The sequence below is a fragment of the Leucoraja erinacea genome, chromosome 17 (genome assembly GCF_028641065.1).
Source record: "Leucoraja erinacea ecotype New England chromosome 17, Leri_hhj_1, whole genome shotgun sequence".
In the NCBI taxonomy this organism is placed as follows: Eukaryota; Metazoa; Chordata; class Chondrichthyes; order Rajiformes; family Rajidae; genus Leucoraja; species Leucoraja erinaceus.
The window spans coordinates 4,427,446-4,446,654 of NC_073393.1; the positions used below are offsets into that span (position 1 = coordinate 4,427,446).

The 19,209-nt window shown below is 48.1% G+C and overlaps 1 protein-coding gene across 2 annotated transcripts in view; it reads left to right on the plus strand.

Annotated features, from left to right (window-relative positions):
• The window catches only part of heatr3 (HEAT repeat containing 3), a 42,336-nt gene extending 38,042 nt beyond the window's left edge, over positions 1–4,294 (plus strand). Inside the window, exons 12-15 of one of the 2 annotated variants that reach the window (XM_055648404.1) lie at positions 397–485; positions 1,145–1,291; positions 2,287–2,463; positions 4,040–4,294. In XM_055648404.1, coding sequence (XP_055504379.1) covers positions 397–485; positions 1,145–1,291; positions 2,287–2,463; positions 4,040–4,153 — 527 coding nt within the window. In that variant the 3' untranslated portion in view covers positions 4,154–4,294. The remainder of the gene's footprint in view (positions 1–396; positions 486–1,144; positions 1,292–2,286; positions 2,464–4,039) is intronic. The other variant, XM_055648405.1, reaches the window with a different exon arrangement.
• The last annotated feature ends 14,915 nt before the right edge of the window (positions 4,295–19,209 follow it).

A 19,209-nucleotide genomic window follows, 5' to 3' on the forward strand; every position in this document is an offset into this window, starting at 1 on the left:
TGTGATTGTATTTGTTTGCCTCCTGTAGCTCATCAGTGCAATCGTGCTTTATTTATCACTTTATGCAACTGCACAGTAAAGTTCCTTTTGCGTTGATCACACGTGCGGGGGCCGCCATGTTTCAAAGTGCGGTCGGCCCATGCGCTCGATTTACTGGATCAGTTCTCCTCCCCTCCCCTCTCCTCTCCTACTCCCATCTTTGTGTCCCAGGGCGCCCCCTGCAGCCCACCTTCAAGCTTGCAGCTGGAGGCAGCATTACCCCGGTTCACCGGCCCTCGCTCCTCCCGTCCGACCTCTCCAGCTCCGTCCCTGATACTCCGACCCACCGACGGGCGGGTTCCCCGTGCCCCGGTCGGCTGGCGTGTCGGCTACATGTTTGTTTTCATTCTGTTTCAGAGATCCCACAGGACTCTGAGTTCTTGGAGGCCGTGACTGGTGCGCAGAGATCATTGATGCAGATAATGTCGTCCAACAATATTCCTCAAGTAAGCCATGGTAGATTTAAGGACCTGTGTCCCACTTACGCGATTTTTTTCTTTAGAAAGATGAGGACATAAGTTCAAGGTGAAGGGGAAAAGATTTAATAAGAAACTGAAGGGTGACTTTTTCACACAAAGAGTGGTGGGTGTATGGAACGAGCTGCCAGAGGAGGTAGCTGAGGCAAGGACTACTGCCAACGTTTAAGAAACATTTGGACAGGTACATGGACAGGACAGGTTTGGAGGGATAAGGGGCCAAATGCAGGCAGGTGGGACAAGTGTAGATGGGACATGTTGGCCGGTGTGGGCAAGTTGGGCCGAAAGGCCTGTTTCCATGCTGTATCACTCTAGGACTCTATATGAGTGGGGACCTCATTGAAACTTACCGAATAGTGAAAGACCAGGATAGAGTGGATGTGGAGAGGATGTCTCCACTAGTGGGTGAGTCTAGGAACAGACGCCAAGTTAAACTGATCTCCTGTGGCTGCCCATGATCCATGTCCCTCTATCCCCTGCGTAGCTGTGTGCTGATCTAAAAGCCACTCAAATGCCACTGCCAAGTTTAGTTTAATTCAAACATTGCTAAACTTTGCACAGGTGAGTTTGTGGTGACAACTGAAAAGCTTTGCGGACACTTTAACCCTTTCCTTTCCCTCGCCCGGCAGCAGGGTCTGAGCGCGGAGCAGCTGATGCGGTTGTGTGAAGCGGGAGCCCAGTGTGAGAACGCCTGTGCCCGTGTCAACGTAGTGGCCATGGTGGGAATTAGTGGCCACGTCCTCGCCAAGGAGGAGAACACCGGCGCCACTCTCAAGGTAGCGGGAAGATAATATACTACGTAGAACAAGCTGCTTTCACCTCGCTGTTCCTGAGTTCAGGGCAGCATAGTGGCACAGCATTAGAACTCACAGCTACTCACAGCTCCTGAGACACGGGTTCGATCTGTGCATGTCTGTATGGAGTTTGCACGTTCTCCCCGTGACCGCATGGGTTTTCTCCGGGTGCTTCGGCTTCCTCCCACACTCCCAAGACGTGCAGGTGTGTAGGTTAATTGGCTTCAGTAAATTGTAAATTATCTCTCGAGTGTTGGACGGAACATGTGTTCGGACGATCGCCGGTCGGCATGGACTAGGTGGGCCGAAGGGCCTGTGTCCGCACTGTATGTCTAATGTCTAAAAGTCTCGGGTTTTTTTTAAACCAAGTTATATTGACTTTTTAAGATGTAAACATTGCAAAAAAAAAAGGGTCCTGACCTGAAACGTCACCTATCCATATTCACCAGAGATGCTGCCTGACCCGCTGAGTTACTCCAGCACTCTGTGTCGTTCCTTGGTAAATCAGCATCTGAAGTTCCTTGTTCCTGCACCAAGATGTACGAGCTTCCTGTTACAGACCCGTTACTCCCGTGGTTGACTTTGGAGATACAGCAGGGAAACAGGCCCTTCGGTCCACTGAGTGCATACTGACCAGCAATCACTGTTCACACTAGTTCTATGTTGTCCCACATTCTCATCCACTCCCTGCACACCAGGGGCAATTTACCAAAGCCCATTAACCTATAAACCCGCACGTCTTTGGGATGTGGGAGGAAACCAGATCACCCGGTGGAAAAAACCGCGTGGTTGCAGTGAGAACATGCAAACTCCACAAAGTCAGCACCCGAGGTCAGGGTTGAACCTGGGTCTCTGGGGTGTTGCGAGGCATCAGCTCTACCCGCTGCGCCTCTGTGCGCTGAATAAAAATGATCTGTTGCCTCGGTCATTGGTAAATTATTTGACCTTGTGTAATCCCGTGTGTTTACACGTCGCAGGTGATGGGTGACTTCTTGCTGCAAGTGATGGCCAAGGATTCGTCGCTGGTGGTGGTGGGCGAAGCCCTTGATGCCCTCATCGACATCTTTGCCGATGGACTTGAGGCCGACAGGGCAGCACGGCAAATGAAGCTGCTCCACGCCCTGAAATCATTCCAACCCGTCTTCAAATCGAGGGTAATTGCTGTAGCGTGCACTGTGGTAGCAGAAATTATACATCCATGTAATGTGTGTGTGTGATATGTGTGTATATATACATTATATGCACATTATTGTGTGTATACAATGCATATGTGTATATATATATGTGTGTGTGTGTATATAGATATGTGTGTGTATATATACATTATGTGCACATTATTGTGTGTATACAATGCATATGTGTATATATATGTGTGTGTGTGTGTATATATAGATATGTGTGTGTATATATACATTATATGCACATTATTGTGTGTATATAATGCATATGTGTATATATATATGTGTGTATAAACACACATTATGTACAATATATATATATATTTTATTATATATATATATATATATATATATATATATATATATATATATATATATATATATATATATATATATATATATACATACACATACACACATATATACACACACATATATATATATACACACACACATATATATATATACACACACATATATATATATACACACACATATATATATATCCCCTATATACATATAAAATAAGTGTGTTTGTATGTGTGTATATAGAGCAGGTCAAGCAGCATCCATGGAGGAAATGGACTGGAGATGTTTTGGACTGGACCCACTTCAGTTTTGGGTCGGGACATTTCTTCAAACTGTTTGGGGTGGGGGTGAGGGTGGGGGCGGGGGTGGGGAGCAAGAAAGCTGGAAAATAGTTACAATCGCAACTTTTAAGAAACGTTTAGAGGGGTACGTGGGTAGGACAGGTTGAGAATAAAGTTGTTTAAGAAGGAACTGCAGATTCTGGAAAATCGAAGGTAGACAAAATTGCTGGAGAAACTCAGCGAGTGCAGCAGCATCTATGGAGCGAAGGAAATAGGCAACGTTTCGGGTCAAAACCCTTCAGACTTTAGAATAAAGTTGACTTGACTTGACTAGAGGGATATGGGCCAAACGCAGGCAGGTGGGACTAGAGTAGAGGGGGCATGTTGGTCGGTATGGGCAAGTTGGGTTACCAAGGGCTTGTTTCCAAGCTTTTTGATGCTGACTCTAAGAGAGGCGGGGGGTGGGACAAAGACTGGAGAGTGATAGACACGAAAAAAAACTGGAATAACTCAGCAGGTCAGACAGCATCCCTGGAGAACATGGATCGGTAACGTTTCGGGTCGGGACCCGTCTTCAGACAAGCGATGGGTGGATACAGGTGACATATGGGTGGAGTCGGTGACAAATGCTCGAGGTGAAAAGGAGACAAATGGGTGTCGGATAAGGAGAGAAGTGAACATTAAACCTAGAGAGGGTTACACAAAAAAGCTGGAGAAACTCAGCGGGTGCAGCAGCATCTATGGAGCGAAGGAAATAGGCAACGTTTCGGGCCGAAACCCTTCTTCAGACAACCTAGAGAGGTGGGTTATCGGAGGAATGGGACGGGCAGGAGAGGAAAGAGTGGGGGGAGGGGGATAAAAGTGGTATTGATCAGTGAAGTGACTGTTGAACAAATGTTCATAAATATAAATATTCCTTCACAGTTATTATTACTATCTCTGACTGCAAACTCTTACTTTAGATCCAAAAGGAAGGAAAGGGTAACCTCACCATAGATCAACGACTGGTTCTGGACAACGTGAAGACCAATCTCCGGCGGTTCATCGCTTATCGCGAAGGTTTAACGAGAAAATAAAACAGATATCGACGGAGGCTGGTTCAAAGTTCAGCCAAAATCAGTATTGTCACCTGAGATCCTGTTCAATCATTACGAAGGCGAACCTTTGTAACCAGTTTATGAAATCTAGATTTATGCATTAAATCTTTTTTAATTAAATTTTCAATATTTCGGGGTTTTTTTTAAATGATTTTAGATTTTGACGGCAGTTCGTTCCATAACTACATAGAAAAATAATTTGCATTTAATTTTCTGATGCCAGCCAAATTAAAAACCGTTCCGGTCTGTAAAATTAAATCATAATTAGTTCATATAACGTGACAAATAGTCAATATAGGGCTAATGACAACTGTTAATTAAGATAGTTTTAGAGATATAGCATGGAAACTGGCCCTTCGGCCCACCGAGTCCATGCTGACCATCGATCACCCATTCTTGCTAATTCTATGTAATTCCATTTTCTCATACACTCCCTACACTCTAGGGGCGATTTTATAGGGGTCAATTAAAAGGGTGGCACGGTGGCACAGCGGTAGAGTTGCTGCCTTACAGCACTTGCAGCAGCGGAGACCCCGGTTCGATCCCGACCACGGGTGCTTGTCTGTGCGGAGTTTGTACGTTCTCCCCGTGACCTACCTGCGTGGGTTTTCTCCGAGATCTTTCTTCGGTTTCCTCCCACACTCCCAAGCTGCACAGGTAAATGTAGGTAAATTGGCTTGGTAAATGTAAAATTTGTCCCTAGTGTGTGTAGGATAGTGTTAATGTGCGGGGATCGCTGGTCGACGCGGACCCGGTGGGCCGAAGGGCCTGTTTCCGTGCTGTATCTCTAAACTAAACGACAAACCTGTATGTCGGGAATGTGGGAGGAAACCAGAGCACCCGGAGGAAACCCACGCGGTCACGGGGAGAAAGTGCAAACTCCACACAGACAGCAGTCGAGGTCAGGATCGAACCGGGTGTCTGGCGCTGTGAGGCAGCAACTCTACTCTCTGGAGTGATTGTAATGAAGCTAATATTTTATGTGTAGGCATTCAACTTGAACTCCGTCCTAGAACCAGTGTGCTGGTAAACTTTCCCAAAGTTATTAGGGATCCCTGCTTCTCTTGAATCGATGAGTTGCAGCTACTATCCCTTTCCCCGTTGCGCGTGAAAGAGTGGCCTCTCGGCACTCCAGAGTGTCGAGCCGTTCAATTTTCCCCAAAGACTTGGCATCTCCCACATCAATGACGTCGGAATCCGAAGGGGGAGGAGAGAGGAACAAAGTTTGAGCCTGACTGAGAATCTATCCTTGTACGGTGTAGAAGTTTGAGTTCTGTTTACACATCAGATTACCCCAGCATATTCCGCTGGTGTTACTAACTGTAAAGGAATTAGCTCGGCAATCTTTAATACTGGCTGCCCTTTAGGCCTCAAATGACTTTCATCACTGAAACCATTTAAAATGACCAACATTTCTGCTCTCTGGAAGGAAGCTGAAGGAAGCCACGGGTTGTCACCTCGGTTGAGCTATAGTATTATTATTCCAAACCCTTGATGCACATTAGATACATCAGCATCCTGGAATCTGAGCTGCACTCGGATACCTGGGAACTCATCCAAATGGCGGTTGGCCAGCCTGTCGAGTTATTTGATGGTTTATAGTCAGGTGGAGGGCTAGATTAGGAAACGCCACCAACCAGTCTTCCGTTAGATTGTGCTACAAATAGAGGTCACATAATTACATAAAGCCCAGCGGATATCGAACGCCCCGTAAAAACAAACTGCAGTTGTTCATGAGTTCTAGGAGCAGGATTGGGCCATATAGACAATAGACAATAGGTGCCGGAGGTAACAGGTGTAGGCCCTTCGAGCCAGCACCGCCATTCAATGTGATCATGGCTGATCATCCCCAATCAGTACCCCCCGTTCCTGCCTTCTCCCCATATCCCCTGACTCCGCTATTTTTAAGAGCCCCATCTAGCTCTCACTTGAAAGCATCCAGAGAACCGGCCTCCACCGTCCTCTGAGGCAGAGAATTCCACAGATTCACCACTCTCTGTGAGAAAAAGTGTTTCCTCGTCTCTGTTCTAAATGGCTTACTCCTTATTCTTAAACTGTGGCCCCTGGTTCTGGACTCCCCCAACATCGGGAACATGTTTCCTGCCTCTAGCGTGTCCAAGCCCTTAACAATCTTATATGTTTCAATGAGATATCCTCTCATCCATCTAAACTCCAGAGTGTACAAGCCCAGCTGCTCCATTCTCTCAGCATATGACAGTCCCGCCATCCCGGGAATTAACCTTGTTTGATTTGGCCCATCAAGTCTACTCCAGTATTCAATCAGGGCTGATCTATCTCTCCCTCCTAACCCAGGTCTCCTGCCTTCTCCCCGTAACCCCTGACCCCCGTACTAAACAAGAATCTATCCATCTCCACCTTTGAAATATACATTGATGTGGCCTCCACCGCCTTCTGCAGCAATTAATTCCACAGACTCACCACCCTCTGACTTATCTGAGGAAGGATGTGCTGCCATTGGAGAGGAGGTTTACAAGAACGAGCCCAGTGATGCGTGGGTTAACATACGATGAGCGTTTGACGGCACTGGGCCTGTATTCGCTGGAGTTTAGAAGGATGAGGGGGGACCTCATTGAAACTTACAGAATAGTGAAAGGCCTGGACAGAGTGGGTGTGGAGAGGATGTTTCCACCCGTGGGAGAGTCTAGGACCAGAAGGCACAACCTCAGAATAAAAGGGCGTACCTTTGGAAAGGAGATGAGGGGGAATTTCTTTAGTCAGAGGGTGGTGAATCTGTGGAATTCATTGCCACAGACGGCGGTGGAAGCCACATCAATGGGTATTGTTTTAGTTTTAGAGATACAGCGCAGAAACAGGCCCTTCGGCCCACCGGGTCCGCGCTGACCAGCATCCCCGTATATTAACAATATCCTACACCCACTAGGGACAATTTTCACATTTACCAAGCCAATTAACCTACAAACCTGCACTTCTTTGGAGTGTGGGAGGAAACTGAAGATCTTGGGGAAAACCCACGCAGGTCACGGGGAGAACGTGCAAACTCCGTACAGACAGCACCCGTAATCAGGATCGAACCTGGGTCTCCGGCGCTGCACGCGCTGTAAGGCAGCAACTCTACCGCTGTGCAACCGTTTGATAGGTTCTTGATTAGGAAGGGTGTCAAAGGTTATGGGTGGAAGGCAATAGAATGGGGTTGAGAGGGAAAAATACACTAGCCATCATTGAATGGCAGAGCAGACTCGATGGGCTGAATGGCCTGATTCTGCCAATGAATTCCACAGATTCACCAACCTCTGACTAAAGAATTTCCTCATCTCCTTTCTAACGGAACGTCCTTTTATTCTGAGGCTGTGCCCTCTGGCCCTGGACTCTCGCACGAGCAAAAACATCCTCTCCACATCCACTCTCTCCAGGCCTTTCACTAATCGGTAAGAGAGGGTTGGGATCTTCTTCAATGGTGAAGGCGGTTCAGATATTTTAACCACCAGTGAACGACAGGCTCTCGTTGGGTATATGTATTTCGGTAGCTCTCTAATGAGAATTAAAGAACATTCTCAGAATTAAAGGGCGTTCTTTCAGAAAGAAGATGAGGAAAAATGTCTTTTGTCAGAGGGTGGTGAATCTGTGGGATTCCTTGCCACAGAAGGCTGTGGAGGCCAAGTCAGTGGATATTTTTAAGGCAGCGATAGATAGATAGATTCTTGATTAGTATGGGTGTCAGAGGTTACGGGGGCAAGGTGGGAGAATAGGGTCAGGAGGGAGAGATAGATCAGCCGTGACTGAACACTTATCACTTATGCCCTTATGATTCCTGACATTGTACTGCGAATGGAGATGATGAATGAATTTTATACCCAAGTTATGCAAAGAGTCACCACATAAAGGACGTCGACAGTTACAAAGTATCCCGGGCGAGGCCCTCCTTCGTTCTGCGTGGGAAGGAACTGCAGATGCTGGTTTACACCAAAGATAAGACACAATAAGCTGGAGCAACTCAGCAGGACGGGCAGCATCTCTGGATATCTTCGGTGTAAACCGGCATCTGCAGTTCCTTCCTCCACATTTCGTCTCATCCAGAGATGCTGCCTGTCCCGCAGAGTCCTCCTTTGTTCCCCCCCACCCTCCCTGTATGCAGAAACTTTTTTTGTGCACTGACATTTGCTTCTACTATTGAGGAATGTTGGGTGCGTTTGTACAGCTGGATTGTTACAGCAGTTGGACAGTCCTGATCTTTCACAGCTTAAGGCTGTGAGCAATGCCTTTAAAAATATCCCAGAAGCACTTGGCACTACTGGCAGAGCCCCGTGAATCTCTGGAACTCTCTGACAGAAAAGTGAACGCAGCATTGCCAGATATGAGGACAGCTGGTCCCAATGACCACGACTAGCTCCTGAGATTTTTGGAGGTGGGGTTTTTGTTCAGTTTTGTTTTAGTTTAATTATTAGAGTACAGAGAATCAGGCCCCTCTGGCCCGCTGAGTCCATGCCTCCTGCTTCTCTGCTGAGACGGCCAAAACTGGAATAACACAACTCACAATGGTTGTCACAAGGATGTCCACCAGTACTGCCGTTATAACTGTATTACATAGATTACTTTTGATTTTAAAGTGCAGTTTGCTTTAAAAATTTTGATTAAACAATTGGGTTCAGACACAAAAATCGCACTTTGAAAATTTATTTTCACTTAGATTAGATTAGATTTTATTTGTTGTCACTTGAACCCAGAAGTTCAAACGAAATTTCGTTTCTGCAGTCATACAAACAAGAAGAACCAAGACACAACACAATTTACACACACATCCATCACAGCGAATCTCCTCCTCACTGTGATGGAAGGCAAAGTCTTATCTCTCCCCTGCACTCCTCATTCTCCTCCCGATGTCAGAGTCAAAGCCCCCGGCGGGCGATGGTAAATAAGTCCCGCAGCAATTTGAAGCCACGCCGGGCGATGCAAGGCCCCGCTCCAGGTCATCCTCAACCCCGCAACTCGGGCGGGAGAAGTCGCCATTGCGGAAGCCCCGAAAAGCGATATGATTTCACGATATGATTTTGCTGCTGTGATTTTAAAAGAGAGTTAATGACAAATAGAAAACGAGGAATAGAAGACGAGGAAACGCTTTTTCTCACAGAGAGTGGTGAGTCTGTGGAATTCTCTGCCTCAGAGGGCGGTGGAGGCAGGTTCTCTGGATGCTTTCAAGAGATAGATAGATAGGGCTCTTAAAAATAGCAGAGTCAGGGGATATGGGGAGAAGGCAGGAACGGGGCACCGATTGAGGATGAACAGCCATGATCACATGCTGGCTCGAAGGGCTGAATGGCCATACTCCTGCACCTATTGTCTATAGTTGAGGCAAGATTTAATAGACACTCGGACAGGTAGCCCTTCTGTCCAAGCACTAAATGGAGCTGTACAGATGCAGTTGCAGCAGTGGGAATGATCCTTCGACCCCCGGCAGGCAACAAACGTTGCCAGGACATGTCTGTGCCACATCGCTCACTGGCAGAGCCCCGTGCCAGCTCAAGAGGCCAGAAGTTTGAACACAGCTGCCAGACATGATTGGGACATGTGCCTCCCAGAGACCGTGACTGTTCCCGAGGTAAGCAGCGTTTGGGTTTAATTTAGAGATACAGCACGGAAACAGGACCTTGGCCCCACTGTGTCCACGCCGACCAGCGCTCATCTGCTCCGTGTCGCACGGGTCATTCTGGACACTGGCCCCAGCTCCAGAAGCGGGCAGGTGGGACTGGTGTAGGTGGGGCATGGGCGAGTTGGAGCGAGGGGCCTGTTTCCGTGCTGCATGGCTCTGCGGGAAAGAGGAGCGATGCAGAGGGGAAGTGTGTGGGGGAAAGAAGGACAATATGAAAGTTGTGAGGAAGGGACTCGGAGAAAAAGAAACAGAATTACTCAAGCACGAGGGGAGATGTTTTATGGTTCTGGCGTTGTGGTGTGGGTGTGAGTGGTGGGAGGTGTGCTTAGTGGAAGAGGTGAGTGTTTTGCCCCCAGAATTGGTGCTCGGTGTTTGTGACACTCAAGGAACCGCAGGTGTTGGAATCCTTGTATTCTTGTATTCAAATTTTATTGTCGTTGCCTCACTTTGAGACAACGAAATGAATTTCTCGTACAGCAGTATCGTTAAAAAAAATCACAAGAAAAATAATAAAAATAAATAATAAATAAATAATAAAACATATTAAAAAAATAAAATTGAAATTGAATTAAAAATTTAACAAAAGCACAAACACAAAAAGGCAGGAACGGGGCACTGAACATAAATGGCACCCATGATGAGGCGGCACCATAGGGCCGAATGGCCTAATCCTGCACCTATTGTCCTATTGTCCGTAGTTGGGGCCTTCCGAGCACCTGCAGTCGCCGCCCCGGTGGCCCTTCTGTTCAGGCCCTCACGCCGGGCTGGTGGGACGCCGACGCCGAACCCCGACGGTGAGCAGCCTCCTCCTCAGCGGCCCAGACCTCCTGATCAGCCGCCTCCCGCTGGCGGAGCCCTGTGCCAGCTCCTGAGTCCCTGAAGTTTGAACACAGAGTGCCAGGACCCGCGATTGGACAGCGTGCCTCCCAGAGACGTTGGGAGCTCTGCAAACCGCAGCTCCGTGATGTTAATGCAGCAGGTACAGCACTCCGGGCTCCAGACGGCGACCCCCAGTGTGGCATCGCCAGCCCCGCGATCATCCAGCGCTGTCCCGCCATGCTGGAGCACCGGTCGAGCTCCAGGCAGGAAAGGCTGCGCCAATCTGGTGTAGGTGGGGCGCTGTGGTCGGGGGCAGTTGGCGACGAGGGGCCTAATAGTCGCGTCCTCACCAGGAAGCGGCGGGAAAGAGGAGCGATGCACCGTGCCCTCTTCCCCACAAAGAAAAACAATAAAAGAGTTGTGAGGAATACACTTTTAAAAAAGAAACAGAATTACAAAAGCACGAGGGGAGATGTTTTGTGGTTCTGGAGTGGGGAGGTGCTGGCACCAGCGGCACCGGAAGTACAAGTGAGGAAAAACTCAAAGTGTTTAGTTTAGAGATATAGCTCGGAAACAGGGCCTTCGGCCCACCGAGTCTGCACACACACACACACACACACACACGCACGCACGCACGCACGCACGCGCGCGCACACACACGCACGCACGCACGCACACACACACACACTTGTTTTATGTTTTTGTTATGCCAAGCCAATTAACCTGCACACAATAGACAATAGGTGCAGGAGGAGGCCATTCGGCCCTTCGAGCCAGCACCGCAATTCAATGTGATCATGGCTGATCATCCCCAATCAATACCCTTGTTCCTGACTTCTCCCCAAATCCCCTGACTCCGCTATTTTTAAGAGCCCTCTCTGGCTCTCTCTTGAAAGTATCCAGAGAACCGGCCTCCACCGCCCTCTGATGCAGAGAATTCCACAGACTCACCACTCTCTGAGAGAAAAAGTGTTTCCTCGTCTCCGTTCTAAATGGCTTACTCCTTATCCTTAAACTGTGGCCCCTGGTTCTGGACTCCCCCAACATTGGGAATATGTTTCCTGCCCATATCCTCTGACTCCGCTATTTTTAAGATCCCTATCTAGCTCTCTCTTGAAAGCTAGCTGTACGTCTTTTGAGCTTGGGAGGAAACCGGAGCACCCGGAGAAAACCCACGCAGGTCACGGGGAGAACGTACAAACTCCGTACAGACAGCACCCGAGGTCGGGATCGAACCGGGGTCTCCGGCGCTGTGAGGCAGCAACTCTACCGCTGCGCCACCGTGCCGCACATTGAAAACCACAAAGGCAGCAGGTTTGATGCTCATTGTCTAACAGCAGCAGAAATGATTCTCTTGTCCCCTGGTCATGAAGCAACAGCTGTACTTCCCGGCACCAGCTTTGTACGGAAACTCTACTGGGTGGAATTTGCCTAACACACAAACACTTAATTCAGATAATAAACCAAATGATAAATCTACAGTGCCATTAAGTTGGCCCTGTTGTGGGGGGAGAGGGTAGGGGGGACTATTTATTATTGAAAGATGGGTGGAGAGGGGTTGGGAGATTGCAACCTTCACGTGGTCCGCCCTGTTTTGACGAATGCAATCAACCCGGCGTGCACAATCAAGTAAGATCAAATAGAACAAGTTGTCCTACAACTTTAGTCTGTGCACGCCGTACGCAGGAAGAAAAAGATGGGTGGAGAGGTTGTAGCTGTCCTATCGTAGGTTCTGATGTGCCGACCATAACGCCAGGTCAGTTTAGCTTGTCAATGTTGCGTGTACAGTGTAAAGCCTTTGTTGCGTGCTATCCAGTCAGCGGAAAGAGCTGCACGTGATTACAATCACGGTTGCAGGGCAGTTGCGGTGGCGCAGCGGTAAAGTTGCTGCCTTATGGTGAATGCAGCGCCGGAGACCCGGGTTCGATCCCAACTACGGGTGCTTGTCTGCACTGAGTTTGTACGTTCTCCCCGTGACCTGCGTGGGGTTTTCTCCGGGATCTTCGGTTCCCTCCCACACTCCAAAGACGTACAGGTTTGCAGGTTAATTGGCTTGGTAAATGTAAAGAATTGTCCCTAGTGGGTGTAGGATGGTTAATGTGTGGGGATCGCTGGTCGGCGCGGAACTTGTGGGCTGAAGGGCCTGTTTCCGCACTGTAATCTCTAAACTAATCTAAAACTAAATCGAGCCATCCACAGTGTACAGATACAGGATAAAGGGAATAATGTTTAGTGCAAGATAAAGTCCAGTCACAGATAGTCCGAAGGTCTCCAGTGAGATAAATGGTAGGTCAGGACCAAAGATACTAGAGGAGCTCCTCTATAATCTTTGGTCAGGACTGTTCTCTCTAGTTGGTGGTAGGATGGTTCGGTTGCCTGATAACAGCTGGGAAGAAACTGTCCTTGAATCTGGAGGTGTGCATTTTCACACTCCTGTACCTCTTGCCTGATAGGGGAGGGGAGAAGAGGGAGTGGTCGGGGTGACACTGGTTCTAGATTATGCTGCTGGCAGATCCATATTAACATTTATTAACAAATATTTTCATTTTCACACATCTGGTCTTCTTAGAGGATTGGACAGGCTAGATGCAGGGAAAATGTTCCCGATGTTGGGGGAGTCCAGAACCAGGGGTCACAGTTTAAGGATAAGGGGTATGCCATTTAGAACGGAGACGAGGAAAAACTTTATCACCCAGAGAGTTGTGAATCTGTGGAATTTGCTGCCACAAAGCCAATTCACTGGATGTTTTCAAGAAAAAATTTAGATTCAGCTCTTAGGGCTAACAGAATCAAGGGATATGGGGGAAAAGCAGGAATGGGGTACTGATTTTGTATGATCAGCCATGATCATATCGAATGGCGGAGCTGACTCGAAAGGCGGAATGGCCCACTCCAGCACCTATTTTCTATGTTTCTATGGCTACTAACTCATCCCAGAACAGAGACCCAGCAGTAGAGGTGATGCCTTGATCACCTTGATCGATCCTGATTAGGGGTGCTGCCTGTGTGGAGTTTGTACGTTCTCCCTGTGACCAAGTGGGTTTTCACCGGGCGCTCCAGTTTCCTCCCACGTTCCAAAGACGTGCAGGTTTGTAGGTTAATTAGCTTCTGTAAGTTGTCCTTCATGTGCAGGATGAAACTGGTGTAGGGGTGATCGCTGGTCAGCGCGGACCCACTGGGTCAAAGGGCCTGTTTCCACGTGTATCTCTAAACTAAACTAAAGTAAACTAAACAGATATAGAGTTTCGGGTGCTGTAGGTGACTTGCTGATCTCGAAGGCAAACATCTCAATCTGCTGCACAGATCATTAAAGGTCACATCTTTCGGGAGGAATATCTATATTTTCAGAATGAAGAGCATATTTCTGCAGTAATTGAAAAAAATTAAGCGACAGACACAGATAAAATTATCGAGCAAAAGGTCAGCGTGAGGTCAATTCCATGATCTCATAGATATTTGGATACCTTTCAAATATACTGATGCCTTGAACATTTTGGGAATCACTACTATTGAAAACTATTTAAGAAGTATTTTTCGTGACCGGTATATTAGAAGCATCTTAGTCGTAATGTTAGTATATTTTTTTATCCTAAAGAAAGAAAACAATTTCTGTGGACAAAAATGCTGGAGAAACACAGCGGGTGAGGCAGTATCTTTGGAGAGAAAGAAGAGGCGACGTTTCGGGTCGAGACCCTTCTTCAGACTGTCGTAGCCTATTCCTTCGAGAAGAAGGGTCCCGACGGGCAGAAGGGCCTGTTTCCACTCTATCTCTAAAGTCTAAAGTTAAGTCTATTGCACATGTTATAGAAATCGGCATAACTGTCTGTACGGAGTTTGCACGTTCTCCCCGCGACCTGCGTGGGTTTTCTCCGAGATCTTCGGTCTCCTCCCACACTCCAAGGACGTACAGGCGTGTGTGTTCATTGGTTTGGTATAAATGTAATATTGTCCCTAGTGTGTGTTAGTGTGCGGGGATCGCTGGTCGGCGCGGACTCGGTGGGCCAAAGGGCTGTATCTGTAAAAACTTTGAACAGCTGAAACTAACTGAGAAGAGACTGAAGAAAAAGCTTCCTGCTCTGAATCACTCCACTTTCACAGCTGGTGGCAATTTACTAACTTTTATTCCAGAACTGAAATTTTCCTTAAAGGAAAAATGATTGTAATGTTAGCCAGCGCACTCCCAACAGTAAGAAGTTACGATGAACGCCACTATCATTATTAACAAATAAAGTAATCTGGCTCACACTGAATGTCTTAAATGCCCATGTTTTAAAACTGTAAACCTGTAAACAATGGGCCGAGATTAATTTGTTGCTAAGTAGAAGTGTCGTCCACCAATGCCAGTTCGCATGGAGTCAATTGGATTATGGTCTTCAATAACAATCCTCCTGCAATGATCCAGAGACGTTTTCATTAGGCTGCACGTCCTAATAAGGGAATAGTATGTGTGATGATACTTTGTCGGTGGGTTTTATGCAGCTGCCAGCACTTTGCACCACAGCTAATACGTCAGAACTCCATCCAGCCTCTAAAGGGATAGGTCGGGTGTCAGGGGTTATGGGGAGATGGCAGGAGGATAGGGTGAGGAGGGAGAGGTAGAGCAGCCATGAATACGATCTGATACAATAGGACTGAGGTGAGGAAAAACGTTTCCACCCAGAGAGTTGTGAATCTGTGGAATTGTCTGCCACAGAAGGCAGCGGAGGCCAATTCACTGGATGTTTTGAAGAGAGAGTTAGATCTAGCTCTTGGGGCTAAAGAAATCAAGGAATATGGGGGGAAAAAGCAGGAACGGGTACTGATTCTGGATGATCAGCCATGATCATATTGAATGGTGGTGCTGGCTCGAAGGGCCGAATGGCCTACTCCTGCAACTATTTTCCATGTTTCTATGGTACGATACAATAGAACTTTGTTTATCCCAGGAGGGAAGTTGGTCTGCCAACAGAACAAGATAAAATAAAGCGATGAGGGGAAAGGATTGGGGTTGTGCAAAGATTGAGGGGGGGGAGGAGGGGAGTCAGTCTCAGTCTACCCCACGGCAGAAGGGGGAGGAGTTGTACAGTTTGATAGCCACAGGGAAGAAGGATCTCCTGCGGCATTCTGTGCTGCATCTTGGTGGAACCAGTCTGTTGCTGAAGGTGCTCCTCAGGTTGACCAGTGTGTCATAGAGGGGGTGAGCTGTATTGTCCAGGATGCTCCGCAGTTTGAGGAGCATCCTCCCCTCCAAGACCACCCACCTCCCGTGAATCCAACTCCAACTCCAGCCCCTAGGATGGAGCCAGCCTTCCTGATGAGTTTATTGATCCTATTGGTGTCCGCGACCTTCGCCCTGCTGCCCCGGCACACTGCAACAAAGAAGATGGCACTGGCTGCCACCGATTGGTAGAACATCTGCAGCATCTCACTGCAGATGTTGAAGGAGCGGAGCCTTCTCAAACAGTCCAGCCGGCTCTGTCCCTTCTTGTACAGAGACTTTGTGTTCCTGGACCAGTCCAGTTCACTGTCCAGGTACCGTCTAAGGTTCTTGTACTCTTTGGTAAACTGCACATCCACACCCTTGATGGAGACAGGGGACAGGGGTGTTCCTCTCCTCCTAAAGTCCACCATTAACCCCTTAGTCTTGTCAGTGTTGAACTGCAGGTGATTCAGCCCACACCACTCAACAAAGTCGTTGACCACACACGCCTCTGTATTCAGTTTCACTCCCCTCACTGATGCAGCCTACAATTGCAGAGTCAACAGACAATAGACAATAGTTGCAGGAGTTGGCCGTTTGGCCCTTCGAGCCAACACCGCCATTCAATGTGATCATGGCTGATCATCCCAAATCAGTACCCCGTTCCTGCCTTCTCCCCATATCCCCTGACTCCGCTATCTTTAAGAGCCCTATCTAGCTCTATCTTAAATGTATCCACTGAACCGGCCTCCACCGCCCTCTGAGGCAGAGAATTCCACAGACTCACAACTCTCTGTGAGAAAAAATGTTTCGTCGTCTCCGTTCTAAATGGCTTACTCCTTATTCTTAAACTGTGGCCCCTGGTTCTGGACTCCCCCAAACATCGGGAACATGTTTCCTGCCACCAGCGTGTCCAAGCCCTTAACAATCTTATATGTTTCAATGAGATACCCTCTCATCCTTCTAAACTCCAGAGTGTACAAGCCCAGCCGCTCCATTCTCTCAGCATATGACAGTCCAGCTATCCCGGGAAGTAACCTTGTAAACCTACGCTGCACTCCCTCAATAGCAAGAATGTCCTTCCTCAAATTAGGGGACCAAAACTGCACACAATACTCCAGGTGTGGTCTCAATGGGCTCTGTACCGAAAAAGTCATCCGAAAACGTCTGCAGGTGGCAGGAGACGGAGTTATATCTGAAGTCCGAGGTGTAGATGGTGAACAGGAAGGGAGTGAGGACCGTTCCCTGTGGGGCCCCCGTGTTGCTCACCAAGGATGTCAACGAAATAGAGAGAGTACAGAGGAGATTTACTAGAATGTTGCCTGGGTTTCAGCAACTAAGTTACAGAGAAAGGTTGAACAAGTTAGGGCTTTATTCTTTGGAGCGCAGAAGGTTAAGGGGGGACTTGATAGAGGTTTTAAAATGATGAGACGGATAGACATAGTTGACGTGGAAAATCGTTTCCCACTGAGAGTAGGGAAGATTCAAACAAGGTGACATGACATGAGAATTAAGGGACTGAAGTTTAGGGGTAACATGAGGGGGAACTTCTTTACTCAGAGAGTGGTAGCTGTGTGGAATGAGCTTCCAGTGAAGGTGGTGGAGGCAGGTTCGTTTTTATCATTTAAAAATAAATTGGATAGTTATATGGATGGGAAGGGAATGGAGGGTTATGGTCTGAGCGCAGGTATATGGGACTAGGGGAGATTATGTGTTCGGCACGGACTAGAAGGGTCGAGATGGCCTGTTTCCGTGCTGTAATTGTCATATGGTTATATGGTTATGTCCGGGACACAGTTCTGTAGCCTGACATATTGTGGTCGTCCAGTCAGGTAGTTGTTGATCCAGGACACCAATCCACCCGCATCTTCATCAGTTTGCTCCCTGGCAGTGCAGGCCGGATGGTGTCAAAAACACTGGAGAACCAAAAAAACATGACACTCACAGTGCTCCCCGGCTTATCCAGGTGAGCATCGGAACGATGGAGCAGGTGGATGATGGCTTGCTCAACCCCCATCCTTGTTTGGTAAGTGAACTGCAGGGGTTCCAGGTAGGGTTTAACCATCATTTCCCATTCCGAATCCGACTTCTCTGTCCTGGGCCTCCTCCATGGCCAGAGTGAGCACCACCGGAAGCTGGAGGAGCAGCGCCTCATATTCCGCTTGGGCAGTCTGCACCCTAGCGGCATAAACATTGAATTCTCCAATTTCCGGTAGCCCTTGCTGTCTCCTCCCCTTCTCAGCTCTCCCTCAGCCCTCAGGCTCCTGCTCTTCCTTTCTTCTTCCTGCCCCCTCCCCCACTCTGCATCAGTCCGAAGAAGGGTTTTGGCCCAAAACGTTACCTATTTCCTTCGTTCCATAGATGCTGCCGCACCCGCTGAGTTTCTCCAGCAATTTTGTCTACCTAGGGTTTAACCAATGTCTGTAGTCATTGGAAGAGCTGGGGCACGTTCTCTTTGGTACAGGAACCAGGCAGGATGTCTTCCACATCACAGGAACCCTCTCCAGGCTCAGGTTGAAGACATGCTGCAGTACTCCGCACAACTGGCTAGCACACGGCTTGAGTAGCCTTGTGCCCGTGGCTTTGCCTGAGTGGAGTCTGCTCAGCTCCTTCCTCACCTGCTCTGTCTTGATGGGGCAGGTGCGACAAAGAAAGGGTAGAGGACGTAGACCAGGGGGATAGTCTGTCGGGGAGCAGGGGGGAGAGGGTGGGCAGAGACCACAATGGCAGAATAGACGATGGGCCGAATGGCCTAATGCGCGTGGAACTTATGACCATCATCGGACAGTACAACAGTTCCTCAGATCCCACACCAGTGGATACGTTCATAGGTTCTAGGAGCAGAGTAAGGCCATTCGACCCTTCAAGTCTACTCCGCCATTCAATCATGGCTGATCTATCTTTCCCTCTTCTCCTGCCTTCTCCCCCTAACCCTTGACACCCGTTGGAACCCTTTGGATTGTGGTCTTCATGGGGGGGGTCTGTGTAATCGGGTGCTGGTCACACCTCTAGTGAGGGGCTATCTTCTGTAACGCTGTGTACTCAAGCTGTCCCATTGCTGATCTTCCTACAATGTGTTCCTCATCATTGCCTTCTGAACATCTTCCTCCACGACCGTCTACCTCATTGGTGACACTCGGACTATCCTTGATCGGACTTTGCTGGCTTTACCTTGCACTAAGCGTTATTCCCTTGTCATGTATCTGTACACTGTAAATGGCTCGATTGTAATCATGTATTGTCTTTCTGCTGACTGGTTAGCACGCAACAAAAGTTTTTCACTGTACCTCGGTACACGTGAGTGACAATGAATTGAACTGATTTTCTTGATGATTTAATAGGAACCTGATCTATTGTTTAAATGCTACAGATGCACATTTATCAACCTGTTGTGCTGTTCCAAGTACGAAT